At 33.2% G+C, this 19,710-nt stretch overlaps 1 protein-coding gene across 2 annotated transcripts in view; it reads left to right on the top strand.

The window, feature by feature from the left end:
• LOC122533040 (mucin-5AC) overlaps positions 1-19,710 on the top strand; it is a 65,595-nt gene that overhangs the window by 29,271 nt on the left and 16,614 nt on the right. For both annotated transcript variants that reach the window (XM_043662377.1, XM_043662378.1), the window contains exons 2-5: positions 15,970-16,173; positions 16,783-16,869; positions 18,193-18,378; positions 18,465-18,503. In XM_043662377.1, coding sequence (XP_043518312.1) covers positions 15,970-16,173; positions 16,783-16,869; positions 18,193-18,378; positions 18,465-18,503 — 516 coding nt within the window. The remainder of the gene's footprint in view (positions 1-15,969; positions 16,174-16,782; positions 16,870-18,192; positions 18,379-18,464; positions 18,504-19,710) is intronic.

A 19,710-nucleotide genomic window follows, 5' to 3' on the forward strand; every position in this document is an offset into this window, starting at 1 on the left:
TAATTTCGAATTACCAATCTGTGTCTGGAATATTTCAATGTTGAAAATTATATCAGTTATATCCAGGATATCTCTCAGCCCAGTGAATGAGTCTCAGCCCGGGAATTTGTTCTGATCAGAAACAGTTTGTGTTTGTGAACGATCTTGTGATTAAACGTGATCAAGCGGTTTGCGGATGCGATATTTCATAAAAAAAGGGGGGAGGGGAATTGGAATTTTTCTCGAACCACGCGCGTTCGCGAGATTCGCAGAATGTATTTTATTACCGTGTAGGTGATTATCTAAAGACCTCTGATTCATTAAGAATTATATCCACTGGTCTCTCCATATTTATACCAGGGATTTATTAATGATTAACGCGCGTTTGTCATAAAAATTCATAAGCAATTATCATCTCGACTCAATTTCGAAGCATTTCCCTTACAGTTGGTTGTTCAATCCCTGTTCACACTTAACGAGCCTCTTTCATACGATATGAATAATGCATAAAACATAATACAAGTGTTAATAAGTGATGATATAGCATGATGCAATATAATTAAAATATCCAATAATAATATTTAATACTACACCAATTATAATGTTACAACATTAATAATATAACGATACTGCGTTACAAATGTTACAACGATATTGCAGTATTTTAAATATTATTTAATTTAATACAACTTTTAATATTATAATATTCAGTAAAATCTTCCTTCTTTAATTCAAGATGTTTTGTAGAATGTTTCTGCGATTTTCCATAGGGAATTAGGTTATAAATTACCGAGAGGGAAGGAGAAGTAAAAGACGCGTTATAAAGTCCGGAAGAAATTGTCGGATAGTACGTCTGAGACTTGCGCGCCTTTTAATTTGATATTAGTGATGGGTCGTTCGTTCTTTAATTAGAATTTCATCGTCGCTAATTGAGCCTTGTGAAGCATCGACTAATAATTGAAATTTCCATTATCTCCGGTCTCAGGTATTTAAAACGGGCGGAACGGGTATTTAATCGTGACGAACTATTATTTGCCAGCCATATTTCAATTTTGGAAATGGGCGAATATTACACAGGAGTGGGCTGTGGATTTTCGTGCAATTTTTAAATTTTTGCGAATAGAAGGGAAAAGATGGAACCTGAAAGAAAATTTGTAAATAATATCGTGTGTAATGTAAATTGAAATCGTTTCATTTACGAGATATTATTAAGTATTGTAATACAATATTAAATTAATTGGCAAATTTCATTTAATAAATATTACGATATTGTTGGATATTTTACGTATTATTTTATTTTATGTTACATATGTTGTTTACATAAGAGCACACAAAAATCCGCAATCTGTTAATGACTTACGGAAAATCTTGATCAATTCAAATTGATATTTTGATTCATTAGGAATAGTAGTACTCTGTAATAATAGTGATTTAATTTACTTTAATTAATTAATTCACTGCTATTTTATTTGAGGGAACGAAATTGTATTTCAATAATTTTTTTTTTAATAAAACTAACTGTTTTGTTGTATTAAAAAAGCAAAGAGAATGAAATGGCACGTGTATAAACAATGCCTACATCGGATAAAGATTGTATCGTTGTTCTCATTAGTATTCCAATTTTTTTCACCGAAGCTAGAAAACTACTAGAAAAATGATTTAAAAATGTACACCTTTGAATTAATTCCAGCTTTCCCGCACGAATTTGCCGAAAAGCAGAAACGACTATCCTCTTTTTACGCGTGTCGAAATGTTCCAATCAAAAGTTTAAATAACACTGGAGAAGGGATCTTTAAAAAAAAAAAAAGAAGAGAGAAAAAATACATCCACGAACCAGTTTCAATTTTCACCTTGTCAGAAACCTAAAAGTAAATCTGTACCTTTTGAAATTCGAGGCACGAAAGCTACACGTTTGAAAGCCAATTTTTACAAAAATTTCGATTCCCGTGCTGATTCACCCTTTTGGAAAATCAGAAATTAATATATATATATATTTTTTTTTTCAAAGGAAAAAGATATCCTTTCAAAGAAAAAGAATCGAACAGCTACTTTAGGATCTGAAAAATTACGAGATTAAAAAGAAAAGTCCTTTCTTCCAACCAATTGCAATTTTCTCGTATCGAGTCACCCTACGAAGAAGCTAAGAAACGTTATTATCATACACGGCGACCGCCTGTGGAGGAGGTGGTATTTTCGGCGTCCCTTTCTCTGCCTGCTGTTCTCCGGGCAGGAAGCGGTCCCGTTATCCCCAAAGCGTGCGTCTCGTATTTATCCGGCTTGATTAAGGACGCGTCATCGTCGGCGCAACAAGGAACGATTTGTCAGTGTCTGACTCGCGACTTTTACCTCGCCGCGTATATCGCCTTCGAATCGCCCCTCCTGCGTACCGATTCCCTTTTTATCTCTCCTGTCAAGCCTCCTAACAGCCCTTTCTTACGTCATGTCGTCGTCGATGGCGTGTTTCTTTTTTTTTTTTTTTTTTTTCTTTGGATATTGCTCGAAGCGATAATGACAAACGTTTAGATAGTGGCAGTAGTGATAGTCAGAAGAAAGAGAGTTCATGCAGATACTTTTTTCTGATTTTTACGAATTTGGTGTTATTTTTGCATTTGAATAACAAGGGTAATTGAGATTTTATTGAAAAAAATCGACAAAGCCAAATACTTATTTTAGGGGGACAGCAAAATATGTCTCGTTATCAGAAAATCAACGAGAAATGAACGTTCCCTATTCTTCTCCCCCTTCATCCCTCATTTTTCGATCTTTTAGACAATTTTTAACTAGTGTCGCTGGATCACTGGTGATGGAATTATTTAATTATTTATTTATTTTTCGTTCAACTCAATTTTAACAACCTCCAGTTTATTGCGGTGAATGTGAAATATACGAGACAAGATTTAAGTATGCCAAAGCTCCTCTATTCTGCTCTAAAACAAAAAAATATATCTTAGAATCTACAGATCAGATTGAAGGAACGAAACGAATTCATTCTCGGTTATGTCAAAGTCAAGTCAAATTATTCCTCCATCGTTTCCAGTATCTTCTACGATCAGTCTTATTGCGTGCTCATTTAAAAATTAAGAAACAATTCGTCAATTTTCTCGTGAAAAACAGTTTTCACGTAAAACGGTACACGCTTTAATCACCTGTTGTCCATCTTTCAGACGAAAGGCAAACGTGGCGAACATTTACTTTCTGGCGGCAGTTTAGTACTGTAACGATTTCTGCCTCTATTGGCAAGAAACGCGGTATTAATACTAAGCGAACGGTAATTGCAATTACCGTTACGAAGGCCGACAAACAGAGGTACTAGCGTTAACGTCGAATTAACGTGAATAATTTTCTCTCCCGGTGAAATTGACATCGATACGTTGTGATCAAAGTTAATAGTTTAATCACTCTGTATTAGAACTCGCGGCTACGCCACAGGGTGTGTATCTCTGTTTTCCAGTTCTCGATATTATTGCTAAATTTCATACCGGTGCCGATATCTGTCCGATATTATCGCTCTCTTTCTCTCTCAGCTGGTGAAAATTTACGTTATAATTGCCGCTAACTCTGATCGCGTACGTTTATGATCAGTTGGACAAATGATCTGTTGGATCAAGTTTTACTAAAAATATGACCGATATTAACTCTCGAGTTACTGGGAAGATCATTCGACCGCGGATTTTTGTATAGCCAGCGGAGATTTAGGAATGCAAAAAAGTGCATGAACATGTAGACACAACGTGCAAAAATATAAAAGTTTAACAATTGAAACAAATTTCTCCATTTCTGCAATCTTCTGCTTCAGGCTCAATTTCTGCAATCTCGATGAAACTATGATAATTGCAAAAAAAAATCTACAGTCTAGTGATCATTATTGGGTTAGATTGATTGCAGGATTGGGTTTATTACTAGATTGGGGATTTTTATGCATTTGTAGAAAAATTTTGAAATATAGAAATATATAAAATATTCAAAGTATAGTGTTTTTTTATAATATTTTGAGATTCTATCTTTAATATATATTAAAATATAATAAATATAATATTATTATTATATAATAATAATAGTCTAATATTATAATATTATTATCATTAATCAATAATAGTCTAATATTATAATATTAATATCATTAGTAATAGTAAAGAAAAAAAAAGAATTTTTGCATATAAATCACAATTACAATAACCAATCTTCATCTAGAAGATTGAAAGGAAAATTTAGGGGTTGAACTTTTTTTTAATCGTCACTGTATGTACCTTTCTCTCTCTCTCTCTCTCTTTCTCTCTCTCTCTCGCTTAAAAAACGAATTTATCTTTCTACTCTGCATTCACAGCTGAATAATTGAAACGCGACGTTTGATATTTTAATCAGACGAAATAACGACGCTGCATTGTTCAATGTCACGCGATGAAGCATCGCTAAGCACTTCCGGGAGCTTACGTTGCACCGCTAATTTATGGATCAATGTCGAATACAATATCCCTCTTTAGCCTGCGCACATTGTACGGAGGTTCTGTCGTGACAATAATTACAGAATATATTTCAACGTCGAATTTGATGCCTCATGCGTGTAATAATAATAATAATAATTTTTTTTAATCTACAAAACGATTCCTTGTATTTTGTGTTAGATGTACGTATGTTTCCATCTCTCAAAAACCAGCCATTAGATATCGATCACCTGTTGCTTTGAATATTGCAGAATACACAAACATCTATCAAACATATGTGAGAATGAAAAAAAAAAACAAAAAAACAGAAAACTCATTTCTGCTGGTGGAAGAAACTTTCATCTGCTAGTTTGCTACGTAGTAAATCACTTTGATTCTAACAGTTTTCTTTTTTTTTTTTATAGTCGATTGATTGATTCATTCGCAGAAATTGAAGTGTTTATTTTATCGTTGTAAAGTTGTAATATTGTTATGAATTATTGCATTAGAAATTTGGTTAACTGAATACGTTCTACTTTATATTATTTCTTTGTAATTATATTTGTGTATTTATTTGAATAAATTAATTTGAATGCTCGATATTTGAATTTGAGTAATCAAATAACGTCGACTCTCTATTTAATATTATTCAAATGAATATTAAATAATCAACAGTTATTTTAATTGTGCATGTAATTCAGTTATTAAACATATCTAAATTTAACTGTCAAATATATCCAATCTAATCTGTTATTAGTAATTTTGAAATTAATAATTTTTTAAATTTATATACAATTATGAATTATAAATTATTTGTATTTATTATTAAACGTACACGTAATATTTTAATATCTTCAATTATATATATCTAATTACGCAATTGATACTAGTTAAATGCATTTAAATTACTATTGTATCCATAAATTAATTCGATGTCCTCCATTTTTAATTAAATAACTTTCATAAAATTTTCTTTACAAAAGTTTAGTAATATATAATCTTCAAAGAACTTTTTTCATCAATTATTTTTCGAACTTTCTAACATTTCTATTTTAGATTAATTTCGACTAGATTGAGAAATTTCTTCTGCTATTTGAAGCTCGATGTGTAAATGGCGAGTATAACGTAGAAAATTGGATCGAATTCGTTTAATCACAGACGAGATATAGATCTAGAAATAGACCAAGCATACAATGTATTTTTTCGGTCCAGGATTGGAGAGTGCATGGGCCTACTTACCAAAATGCACGTGCAAATTGAACGTGCACCTCGTCTGTGGTTTAATGGACGCTCAATGGTCGGTCATTTATCGTTCCCAATCAGTTTTGGAATACGTATAATGCCACCTCGTCACTTTTCCGCAATGAAACTCCGGTTGATAATCATGAAATTTCACGGACCACAAATTTGTTAACAAACGATCATCTTGATAATAACGATAATCTCGACAATTCGACTAGAATTGCGTTGCCATTTTCAAAATTTATATATATTTATATATATTGATATATATATATATTTTTTTCCTTGATTAATGCTCTTTTGGACGAAAAATGTTTAACGAAAGTATTTTCGATATCTCAAAACTATTTTTTGCTTTAACGATCTTTCTCCGATTTTATTAATTAATTCTCTCTTCAATTTGTTACGTTAATTTCACTTCAAACAAACTCTTTGAGACTAAAATCATTCGTTCAAGCAGAATCATTCATTAAAATATAATATTTTATTTATATATATATATATATATATACATTTTTTCGATCTTAAATACGATTCTCCTTCCAATTTTTCTTTTTTAACAATTTCCTGCGGTAGTTTAGATTTTATGCGATTCGAAACATTTTCGATTAACTTTTCCCAAGGCAATATTCATTCGCGAGAATGGGACACGAATTTGTTAAATCGCAGTGGAGACTGAAAGTAACAGGTCCCTTCTGTTAATATACATTTCATAACAAGATTCGAAAGTAACAAGGCAATATTCGGGTACTTTGCATTTAATAGTCTAAACGTGTGGAAAACCAAGTCGACTATTCGAATTCCATTAAAATAATGGTTTCATTTTACTCTCGTTTAGGCTCGTTCCCACACAAATGCACCCGTCTAATAATTGCACGGGGGACATGAACTATATAAAACCAGTTTCAATCATCGAGTTTCACGCTTTTTATATCTGCGATATTAGTGGCTTTCGGAACACAATATTTAATGTCTTTTTTCAGCGTAACATTGAACACCACGTTCTAGAATTTTATTACGAGTATTTATAGTTTAAATTCCCATTAAATAAATTCTTCGCGACCGTTTTAACAGACGTTTGTCTTATCTTATCGATCAGTTTCATGTTACGTATCAGCTAAGCTAATTTTATAGTACGATTTACGCGTAGATATGTTAAATGAAATTGAATATTTTATTTAAGAAGCAATTCCTTTTTCTCTTATTGTCAATTTTTATATTTAAATTTTCTTACTTAGGTATCGTGCAATTTTTTTTCATACAACACGTATATACTTTCGAAGATATTTGACGATATATGAACGGTAGCTTGGTAGTTTTAACAATTGTTCCATGAGTAAAATTAGTAAGTGGTTTGCAAAATAAAAATAAAGATCAGCAAATTGATGTTCAGCGTTCAATTAATTCTTTGTGGCGATAGATTTCTGTTATTGTACATAGCCTTCAATTAACAAAGCGTATGTGTCAGAAACATTAATAAATGGAATTAAAGCGGCAGCCAATCTTTTCATCTCGTTTGAAATCGTTTCTTCAACAAAGGAAGAAAGAAAACAAAAAAAAAAAAAATAAAATAAAATAAAATAAAATAAAATAAAAAATAAAAAATAAAAAATAAAAAATAAAAAATAAACGATTTTTAATAATAGTTTCGAACGAACAGGCGTGGTTTCGAACGTTGGCTGGGAAAAAAAAAAAGGAAAAAAGAAAACAAAGGAGCCGTCGATGAAATTACAAAGCTTTGTGTACAACATTGAAAATTCGCCGGGAATTTCGATAAATCACCGACTTTCCACGCTCGGATAAATCATCGCAGTGTGAAATTACATCACTTCCGAGGGCCCGAACGAATTAGCCAACCGGCAACGAAAAACTTTAATAAATAACAACGGCGAAGGCTGGTTAAACATTTCTGTTGGATTATCCGCCGTCTCTTTTTCTCTCCTCCAACAATGAAAAACACGGCTTTCACCGCGGCGTGGAAATATTTTCACGTGTGCATACGGTGTGCATACGGTTATAATCGATGAAAATAACATTAGAAGTGGACGTAGCGTGTAAAATAAAAAACGAGAGAGAGAGAGAGAGAGAGAGAGAGAGAAAGGGAGAAAGGAAAGAAAAATAAATACTTTGTTTTCATTTCGTTTCATCGCGCGTTTTTCATTTCGATCGGTTAATAATTCGCATGTGGAAGGTAGAAAGAACATTAATCGAATACAAAACTCGCGCGAGCGGAACTGATTATAACAGGGATTATTTCGTTTTTGATTGATTACTACTATCGTTGCGATCGTGACGCGCGCGGAATTCAATTTCTTTTTCTCGAACGGAGATCCTCGAGGAGCGTGTCAAAGTCGTATTGGACGAAAAATCCAAACTTTCCTGTCTCGAGTGGAAAATTCTCGAAAATTCAGATCCAAAAATACGGAGGTGAAACTCGCGTACAACTCGGCAACAAATCGGAACGCTCTCAATCTCAAAAGTGTCAGAACACGAGGGGCGCCAGTCCTCTGTGTGTTCCTAACAAGATGGAAAAATACAGAGAGCGAGAGACGGATGGAAACGTGAAGAAAAAAAAAAAAAAAAAAAAGAAAAAACGAGAGAGAAAGGAGAAAATAAAGAAAGAAAAAGAGAAAAAGAGAGAAAGAGCGGGTCGACCGTCGCGGTGCATCGAGCAGATTGACCAATCCGCGTCTGGATCGCGAGGATCTCGCGCGGCTGCGTCGCGCTGATAAATCGGATTCCGGCTGATAAATCAGCCGTGGCGCGACGATAAATTCGTGCCGGCTGGCGGACGTATCGCGAGGAAATATCGCGTGATCGTGTCCGATTAATAACGGGGTTGAGGAGGAGGAGGGAAGGGGAGGGGGCGATCGGCCCTTCTTCCAGCGCCATGTTTTAATTAAAAGCGCGCACTCCGCGAGACATCTTCGCGAGTTGCTTCGTTACTTTTTTCTCATCTTTTTTTTCTTTTTTTCTTTTTCTCTTTTTGTTTTTTTTTTTTTAGGACGAGGATGGTTATTGGAAGATTTTCGGTGAATATCCTTTGGGATATTGATTTGAGTATTCGAGGGAGGAATTATTGGGAATCTGAATATTATTTCCTCCTTCGCGAGTAATTATCGGACTTTGCTTCGTTTTTTCGAGGCGGTGGCTATTATTTTGACGTCGAGTGGCTCGGGACATTGAATTTGGATAAGAGGATTTTTGAGGGATGAGTTTTCGGTTTTTCCTTCTCTTTTTTTGGGAAAGGTATTATCGGATTTCGAATTATCTCTCTTTCGTGAGTAATTATTGGACTGGATTTCTTTTTCAAGAGGCGGTTATTGTTATGGAATTTTTAATACTTGAGTGGTTCGGAGCATTGAATTTGGATTGGATAAAAGGATTTTAAAGAACGTGCTTTGGCTTTTTTTTTCTTTTTTTTTTGGTAGAGGAATTATCGAGTTTTGAATTGTCTCTTGTTTACGAATCGTTTCGTACGGATTGTTTCTTTCTTTTCTCGAAGAAATTTTTACTGCAAGATTCTCGTCTTGGATGTTGAATTTCATTCAGTGAAAGGATTTTTAGGAGTATCGAAAGACGAATTTTATTAATGATGTTTGATTTGGTAGTCCAATGATCTAGGAAATTGAATTGTATCACAAAAGTTTAAAAGGTTTCGCGAGATTTCGAAAAATAAATCATACGTTTTTAGCTGGCGATTTTTAATATTAGATCCTTGAGTGATTTGATGGCTGAAGCATGGGAGAGAAAATGAATTGGATTGGATTAAAGAGCTTTTAAATATTGCTCTAAGCTGTAAGTTTCTTGTTCTTCATCAAAGCTGGATTAGAACTTGATGTGAGATTAAATTTGTTTCTCTTTTTCTTGTTTTTTTTTTCGATTTTTTGAATTCTTAATGATTTTATATATACCGTCACATCAAGAATAATAAGAATAACACTTTAAATTCCTTATTCTGAATTGATTCTTTTAAATAAATTCGATGCTCCGATACGATTGAAAATGATTGACTGAGTCTTTCGAAAAAGTAAATAAACATTCTGTCCCAAAAATAACGTGCTAATTCCTTCAACATCCTGGAAACTGAATTTCGCATGGAGGGGGAATGGGAGGGAGAGAAAACTATCGCGTAAGAAATTTAAATTATTCAAAGCAATAGCGATGAAATTCTGATTACGCTGTGTTAACCTTGTTGAACCCCGCATAGCAAGTAACCGTGTGTTATCTGATAGTAGCGTCGGTTATGCAAATGGTTCGATATCCCAGCAGCAAAGAGTGGCCTCTTTAAATTTAATGTAATAAAGGTTTGCCGTCGAGTTTACCAATATCCTCTTCTTTGATGGCGTTGCTCAAAGGAGTCGAGTCTATAAGGATTGCCCTCGGGGAACGAAAGCAGCTTTTCTTGCGAGAAAGAAAGGATACTATTTAAAAAAAAAAGGATGAACCCCTCTGAAGACAATAGAGAGAGCAATTTTCAAAGTAACGTGTTTTTATATGAATTAGCACGAGGCTTGAGTCAACCCTTGATGAGAAAATGAGATTTAAATGTAACTTATAACGCTTGAGAACACTGTTGATTAATTGCAATTGTATACTTTAACTTGTGCATTTGTTAGAAAAATGTTAAAAGTGCAAAGTATATTCGAAGTTTAGTGCTCTGGAAGCAACGAAATTTTCTACCGGGTGGTTTCATTTCTTCGACCGTGTTCTTCGAAACTTTATGAATTCGCAGAAATTTACTTTACGAGCGAGTCATTTATTATTGCATGATATCTCGAGATGTAATAACGGATTTCGTAACTTTCGGATTATATACGACGTCGTAGAGGGTTAATCAAGAAAAAGGAAGGGAACGATGAGGGAACGGGGAAGGGAGAAGGGAATTAATCGTTCGGTTATTCGATTGGTATTACTTCCTACATCCGGTGAATAATAATAATTTCGTTCGGGACAAAAGCACAGACTTCCCGTTATCCGTTCAATCATAATCTTTGCATTCTCGTAGTTTAGTTCCCGATACACTCGTACTACTCGATCGAGAGCACGAAATTCTCGAAGATAAGGACAATTTATGCGAAGGAAGAGAACGGAGGAGGATGCAATGAGATACCGGTGCACGGTCTACGAAAATTCCTGTTATCCTTTGTCTTCTGTGAAAGTAACTGTTGCGCAAACTATCGACCATCTTGATTGCTGATTATGAACGTCGAAATCGAATTTGTAATAAATCGGATAAGGATCGAGAGACGAGGATAATTCATGAAAGAGACTCCACCAGTACCAGCGACTGTGAAGATATCGCGAACCCTGATAACATTCAATCCATATATTTAATCTATGTGGTCCCACGAGGCGCTGCACAATTAGAAATTTATCACGGGGACGTTACAATTACAAAATGGCGGGTCGTGATCACCTGCGTGCATCTCTCTTTCCAATGAGATTTCGTTCTAAAATTTAGGTCTCTGGTTGAACGTGAAAGTAGAAAAATTTCTTTCCATATTTCGTAGATATTCATGACGTGTATGACGCGTAAAAAGATACATAATATAATATATATAAAAAATCATAATAATGTATATATAGTATAGTATATATATATATACTATAGTATGTAATATAGATATATAGTATAGTATAATATATATATAGTATAGTATAGTACATATATAGTATAGTATAGTATATATAGTATAGTATAATATATATATATATATATATATATATATATATATATAGTATATAATATAGATCATAATAATATCATAATGTACATAATATACATAAAAGATCCAAAGTAGAGTTTTTGTTATAATATTCTATATTAGGTATAAATATTATATAATTTATATATATATATTATATATTATTTATAAATATTATATAATTTATATATATATATTATATATTATTTATAAATATTATATAATTTATATATATATTATATATTATTTATAAATATTATATATATTATATATAAAATATTTATAAATAATATATATAATATATAAAATATTTATAAATAATATATATAATATATAAAATATTTATAAATAATATATATATAATATTATATTATAATATTATAAATATTATATTATTATATAATATTAATAGGAATATTAATATTAATATTTATTAAATAAGGCACAATTTTGTAATTTTATAATGGTACAATTTATTAAATAAGCTATACATTTATAATCAAGACACAAAATACAAAATATACGATCGGAAATTCCATTTTTCAATCGTATTCACAAAACTAGAACACCAAATGCTGAAAATGAGTTTTCAGGTGGCCGCTCGAAATCTCGTGGTCGCCTCCATTCGCCTCGAAATATCGATCAAGATTCCAAAATTCAGAAACCAAAGCGGAATCTCGAAGTTTCGAAGGAATTCTGCGATGTCGGGGGGGATCGTGAAAGTCCACGGGGTATCGGAAGGAGAAGCCTTGACTCGGCCAATTAGAGAGGCGGTGCTCGGGCCTCGGGAGAGCTTCGGCCTTGAGAGTCACTGGCCGGAGGATCGCGAATGCATCTCCGCCAAGTGCAACGGTGCAAGCGTGCATTCGAGCGCGGTGCACAGTGCGCGTAGCGTACGAGAGCTATGAATGGAGCGAACTATGCCCTCGTCTACCCTTGCTGCCGCGCTTTCGGTATTGTTGCGGCTCCTTTCTCTCGTTACCTTCGCCATCTCCCTTCTCCCCCGCCCCTGACCTTCCACAGTTTCGTTTCGTTCAATCTTTCTCCTCCCATCGGGTGAGGAGGAGGAGGCCACCCATCTGTGTCTCTTCCATCTGGGAGATTCTGGCGTTTTAAGCCCGCAGGCACAAACAGCATAACGCGTGTAACGCGACGTTTCGCACACGCGTGAGACCGTGCACCCAAGGTCGTCGGTCATGCTCGATGACCTTTCTCTGCCAGCGGATGATCGTTCGCGGCCGTTTCGTCGGTGAAGCCTCGTTTACATCCGGGGCAACCAGTCACGAGTGTGCTGGAATTTGAACGACTTGCGCTCGCACACGTTTCGGACAAATTCGAGCAGTTGATCCGTTTTCGTATCTGTTTGATCAATAATAAAATAAATCGATTAATGGACAGTCTCGGGCCGAGAGGTTAATATTTTCTTTGTCATGTTTCTTTTATATTTTATATTTGTTATGTTTTTTATATTAGTACATTAATAATTACTAGGATCAATTTTAATAGTCGATATTAATAATTTCGTTAGTAGATATAGTACTAGTCAGATTCATTTTTAGAATAAAATTAACGATACGTCTCGAAGGCAGAGCTGTCCTTATAAGCCCTTATAAGTTTATTATTCTACGATTCTTTTCTTCTTTCTTACAAAATTATAACATTCATTCGATATTTATATGTCCGAATGTTAATCAAAGATATCGCAATTAGCCTTGCAACGTGCAATCTATTGAGAATAGGAAGAAACCTGTCTCTATCTCGTTCACTTTAGATGTTCATTAAAGCTTCGTTTACTAATTAGAGACGACTGAAGTTCCAACGGCCACGTGACAAACATTCGCTTCCATCTTGCGGCATCTCTCGCCCTAAAATCCTATTATACTCATTGGCGGTGATCCTTTGTCTTGGGGGCCGCAGTCGCGCTAGAAATTCAACGCGTCGTACCTTCAGCGGCATGAAAATTAATTTATCGCGGGGCCTCTCTGCGTTGCGTTTTAAGCCGCTCTGACGCTCTCTCTCTCTCTCTCTCTCTCTCTCTCTCTCTCTCTCTCTCTCTCTCTCTCTTTNCTCTCTCTCTCTCTCTCTCTCTCTCTCTCTTTCTCTCTCTATCTCTCTATTTTTTTCACATTCCTCTTTTTTCTTCTTTTTTTCGTCGTTTATTCTCCCTTTCGCTGAATCCCGCGCGTCGAACAAAGGCCGGCAGAAAAGTTTTTCAAACGGAAAAAAATCGTTACGATTCAGTCAGGGGTTATTTCGCGATCGCGTTATTCCAGCGTGTACAGCTCCATTACAAATTGTTCAGCGGTGATCCCGCGTAATCCTATTCATTTGGTGGAATAGGTTTTGAAAGCGAGATCGGGCCGCGTTTCCGGCACGATCGCCGCGAAAATTCACGGAGAAATTTTCGGACAAAATGAGTCATTCATCATCGAATCGCGAATAGAAATGAATCCGCTAGAGAGAAATGAGAAACGGCTGAGGCCCGAATTATTTTGCATTTTGATGCCTGATTTTTCTTTCAATTTTCTTTCCCCCTGTTTTTTCTTTTTAATTGGTTGGTTTTACGTTCGTTATTTTTGTGACTATTATTTTCTTTTGTAATATGATATATCAAGTGTAATATATTTATAATATAATAAAATAATATAATATATAATTTATTGTAATATATTAAAATAATATGATAAATAATATATTATGTAATATTACATAATTTTCATACTTACATGGTTACATATTTGCGAGTTGCAAATTTTTCTTTTTATACTCGGGAATATTGCATTTTCGTTTCTATTTCTTTATAATTGCTTGATTGTTTCTTTCGATCAATTTCCATGTTTGTGTTTAATTTTAACCAGGTTTACGTTCAAAATGTCATTGTGTTTGAAATATCAATTCCTTTTTTATATAGTATGTATTTAAATGCAATGATTTTTTCCTTCTAATTTTTTTTTTCTCAATTCTTGGAAAAGACAGATTATCGTATGATGACGATTTAATAAATTTGACAAACAATCTAACAAAACTCAACAAATTTAATAATTGATAGAATTAATAAACCCAATAAATAGTCCAGCAACGATCGTTAATAGCTATAACAATCGATCCAATAAAAACTAACACATTTAACAAATAATCTACTATTAAAATTCATTTGATAAATAATCTAAATTTCCATCGGTCTTTGTCAATGCAAATTGACGTCATCGAAATATCGATTCGTAAACGTTGTTTTTTCCTTTTTTCCCTTTTTTTTTTTTTATATCGAATCAAAGACTGTCGTCCGTATTTCAAAATGATTCCTCACGTCTGTTCTCGCAAATGTATTTCGTTAATATCGAATGTTGCTATTTATTCCCGCGCATATTGAATGAAATTCGAAATTTCAAAATCAAATACGGTTAAAAATATCGCGTTCTGACGAATGAAATTAAGCTTGAACAGAACGTTCGTTTACCTTTCGTTTATTATTCGCTCGTTTCACGGTATGCTTCATCAAACAACATGTGTCATTGTTATTTTTGCTCGTTCGTAACGTGTGCTCGCGTAGAAGAGCCAACTAATTAGGCAGCCAAGGGTCGTTTTCGCGCAAACTTACGAAAATACTCTATGTATAAAATATTTTGAAATTTTATCAGAATTTTTATTGTGTTATTACATTGATAAGTTTAATGTGAGAAACTTAAGACTGTCGTGATTATAAGTTTAAAATCTATTTAAAGTGAAATGAAAAAGGATCCAAGAGATAAGTGGCCAGAGGATCATATTATATTTTTGGAAAATAGAATTATACTTAACAAGAGTAACGAATAATATATACGAAATTGGTAAATGAAAATAAAATTCGAGAATTACGTGAACCTTTAAACAATCGACATGCGATATAACTATTAATTTAAAATTATGCATGGCTGCTTAAGAGTTAAACAGCCATTAAATTTCTTGTATATGTATAAATTAATTCTACAAATTCACGTTCATCCTAAATAAACGTTAAATATGGTTTAATTAAATATTGCAGTTTGCTAGTATCATGGATAACTGACTGTTCAAATAAATTCATATCTGTAGAATTAATTTTGTATAAATAATGAAATTCAACATATAATCGGTCACGGAAATTTGTTTCTCACGTTACATCACAAATAACACATTTATTAAAAAGCACAGTGGCGCATAAAAATCGTTGTTAAGAGAAGAACCATTATTTCTCTCGAAACCAAAGTTTCGTACGACAGTGTAAATAAATTGACTGTACGAAAATCCATAAAGCGAGTGAAACATTTTGATACACTTCAATGTACATTACGTTGTAATTATAGTAAATTTATATTGATATATTGAACGTAGTATATTATATATTCAATGTAAATTTCATGATTTTTAAGAAACAACGTCATTTTTCCAGACTCTCTGTACAAAAATTTACCTAATATAAATAATTTATATTCAATAGAGTTTTAATGGATTAATAAAATATTTCGAATTTTATCTTGATTTGAATTTTGCAAGCGTACTTACGTAAATATTCGTGACTGATCGTATTTAATATTTATTTGAAATTTTTGCTTACGCGTTTCGAACGGTATGGTCGTTGAAAACGGGACGATCTGTTGCAGGGTGCAGGTACGAGGGTCGCAGATACCAAGAGGGCACGTCGGTGGTCACGTCCGAGCCCTGTTTGCAGTGCAGGTGTAGCGACGGTGCGCTCAGATGTCGTCTTCGAGTTTGTCCACGGCTACCAAACCCACCACCCACTGGATGTCGCGTTCATTCGCCAGGGGAGAACGTCTGCTGTCCGGAATTAGTTTGCGACGAGACACGTTAGTACGATTATTTTACGAAAAATTTCACGATTACTTTGATAAATGAAGAAAGTATCCTGTTAGGAAACTTATTTTATTTCGAATTGACATGATTTTAGAGTAACAATATATAATATTAGCGAATAGTAAGAAAAATAATTATTGGACTAATGTGATTAACTTCGTGTATTTAGAAATACGTATCTCAAGGTATTTAAATAATTCATTGTCTCGATAAAAATAGAAGATCGTTGATAATTTCTGTGAGAAATGGAGAAAATTAGAGATGATCGAAAACGTAAAATTGGAATTCGAGAATTAGAAAGTTAATGAATCGGATTGTAAAATTGTTTTCTTCTGCAGACAAACGAAATTCACAATGTAAGGAACTGAGGATGATTAAAACGGAGTCAAAGGTGAAAATAAAAATTGAAAGTTAGAAGTAGAGATAAAAATTAAAAATAAAAATTAAAAACGAAGATCAAGAATGAGAATTAAAACTAGAAGTAAATTCAACTTATTAAATGTCAATTAAAAATCGGCAGCTCGAAAAATTAAATTACAAAAGTTCCCCTGTCACGAAGAAACGAAATTCAAGGCAAATTCAACGCAAGTGAAAATTTTCAGGTGACGCGATGAACATGCTACGAAGGTCTAACGTTCACGTGGAAGAAGGGGAGAAGAACGAGGTGCCCCAGAACTCTCGTTTTCAAGGTAATTATCGCACAACTGTGGAGAATACAAGTGAATTATGAATGCACTCGAAACTCGATAAGTAACGATTTCCATTGTTGTGTGGTGTCAAACGATAGTAATTGAAAACGGCGTTGAAATTATCACGAAGTAGTTGACAACGGTCCCATTAAGTTCCGAATCGTCGATGCCTATTTTTAGCAAACGTATAAAACAGAGAATGGTTGTTGTGCTTTAAGACACGTGGGGAACTGCGGTTTACACCTTTATCGTCGTTGCCATAATCTACGATATGCTACTGCGGCCTACAATTTGAGGGCTAGCGCTGTTATTACCCTCCACTTCGTTGATACTGCGGTATACTACTTGGAAATTATCGCTTCTATAACGTACGATTTAGAATTTGCTCCGCAATTTAACCAAGGTCGCCATTAAGTCTCGTAGGATTTCAATTTTTCGGAACGGGGTTTTCCTACCCCTTCCTGTTATTTCTCCACCCTTGCAATTTTCCAGAGATTCTATCTTCTTGAAATTAAATAAGCTCCTTGAGCTTCGAAATCCTTCATTCCAGATCTTTGTTGATCTTCGTTCTCTCGACAATTATAAATTAGAATTACAAATTAGAAGCGTGAATTATATTTAATGAATTAGCAAATTAACGAACAAACATTACAGATGACCCATTGATTTAAATGAAACGATAACGTGACGTTTCAATAATTAAAATTCTCCGATTTTAAATTCTTGTAATTCAGGTTTCTTTCTTTTAATTACAGAATTAATCCCTTAAGAATGTCAGAAAAATTTATTTAATTTAAAACGACTCTGCCTGTCTATAAATTCACGTTATTTGTAGATGCAGTAACACGTCAATGTTAACTCCAATTTCAATTTAATACACGAAGTTTGCATTGAATTATAATATAATAATATAAATAATATTATGATAATGTAAATTATAACATAATATAATACAATCATATTATAATATAACAATATAAATTCATTGAATTTATATCACGTTTGTGCTAAATTGTTTAACAAGCAATTTAAATAAATCTTCGTTTGCGACACGAGAAATACAAAAAACAGAACAATAGAAAGTCACACAAATGTTGAATTTAAATCTAAACGATTTGTTTAACTGTCGAGATACCGTGAATAAGTAAAATATCCTCTCAACATATCGACATACAGTTACCACCGCCGTGACGTAGTTTAAGAAAGTTACCCGAGGAGAAAGTGTAGCTAGGAGGTAACCCCGTCAAAGAAAACTACGTTCGAGAGTGGTTGCAGTTAAAAGATTCAACACGGTGGCTGATGGTCGTTGGTGTTAACAATCAGGTTGCTTGCACGAGGGCGTGAGATACGGGCCTGGCTCGGCGATGATGGGATCACGTAGATGCGAGTACTGCTACTGCATCTCTGGCGCGAGAAGATGCATCAGGCCAAAGTGCCTTCTGCCCCTGCCAGGATGCACTCCGTTATATGCTCCGCAGTCTTGTTGCCCGGTTGCCTACAATTGCACACGTAAGTGTCTTATCGTTCACTTGTAAGTACAAGTCGCACCGTGGACTGTAATCCATTCTCTTCTTTGCTCTTTGTTGTTGTTTCAGATATCCATTTTTCGACGATGGCACCGGTCACGGGAAACGGTGAGCAAAGCGCTTCGTTTATAACGCCTCCTCTTCTCTTTCTTCTTCCCTCGCGTTAGAAGAGATAATATTGTATTAATTATTATTCCTATTGATAATATATATATATATATATATAATATGTATAATATACATATTATATTATATTAATTATTACTCCTATTGATAATATTAAATATAATAATTAATATAAATATATATATTATTTAATATAAATAATTAATATAAATATATATTATTATATATTTATATTAATTATTATTCCTATTGATAATATATATAATATGTATACATATTATATTATATTAATTATTACTCCTATTGATTATATTAAATATAATAATTAATATAAATATATATATATTACTTAATATAAATAATTAATATAAATATATATATTATCATATATTTCATACAATAATTAATATAAATATATATATTATTATATATTTATATTAATTATTATTCCTGAATATATATAATATGTATAATATTATATAATATAATATATATAATTATCATTATTCCTATTAATTGCACGAAACTTTTGATTTGAAGCGAAGTGATATATTGTCATTCTGATTTTTATAATTTTAGGAATTATTTTCTTTTCTCTTCGTTTTTCTACCTTCGTGTTACAATCTTGGAGATTTTAAACTTAGTGATTATAATTGTAAAGCATTTATTGATTTAAGAGATGCTATACGACTCTTCTTTTTTTCCTTCTGTCTTTATGTTATAAGAGAACGTTAGAGTTTTTGCATTTAACAGTTACAATTGTGAATTTTTTATTGATTTAAATAGAATGATGTATGACCACGACTCTGGCATTTTAGAAAGAGATTTTGGTCTTGGAAGGTGCTCTCTGAATGATGGAAAAATAAATAGTATATAGAGAGGAGCAAAGTCCTGGAAGTTTCTACTTCTTGAAATTGAAAGATCTTAAAGTACTTTGTCCTGTGTAGTACGTTCTGTTACTCATAAAGAAAACAATATGAAAAGAGATACGAAGACGTACAAATAGGAAGATTCATTTATCTATTAATACATCTCTAACGTAAATTTGAATTGTTCACATCAGTATGCAAAATTAATTATTCGTGTTTATAGAAGAAGCACACAAAGAACTACAAGGAACTACATTTACTAACGAATTGGTTGAATTATTCGCATTAAAGAAAAAAAAAAAAAAAAAAAAAATAAAAAA

Source organism: Frieseomelitta varia, unplaced genomic scaffold, assembly GCF_011392965.1.
Source record: "Frieseomelitta varia isolate USP_RPSP 00005682 unplaced genomic scaffold, Fvar_1.2 scaffold_490, whole genome shotgun sequence".
Lineage (NCBI taxonomy): Eukaryota > Metazoa > Arthropoda > Insecta > Hymenoptera > Apidae > Frieseomelitta > Frieseomelitta varia.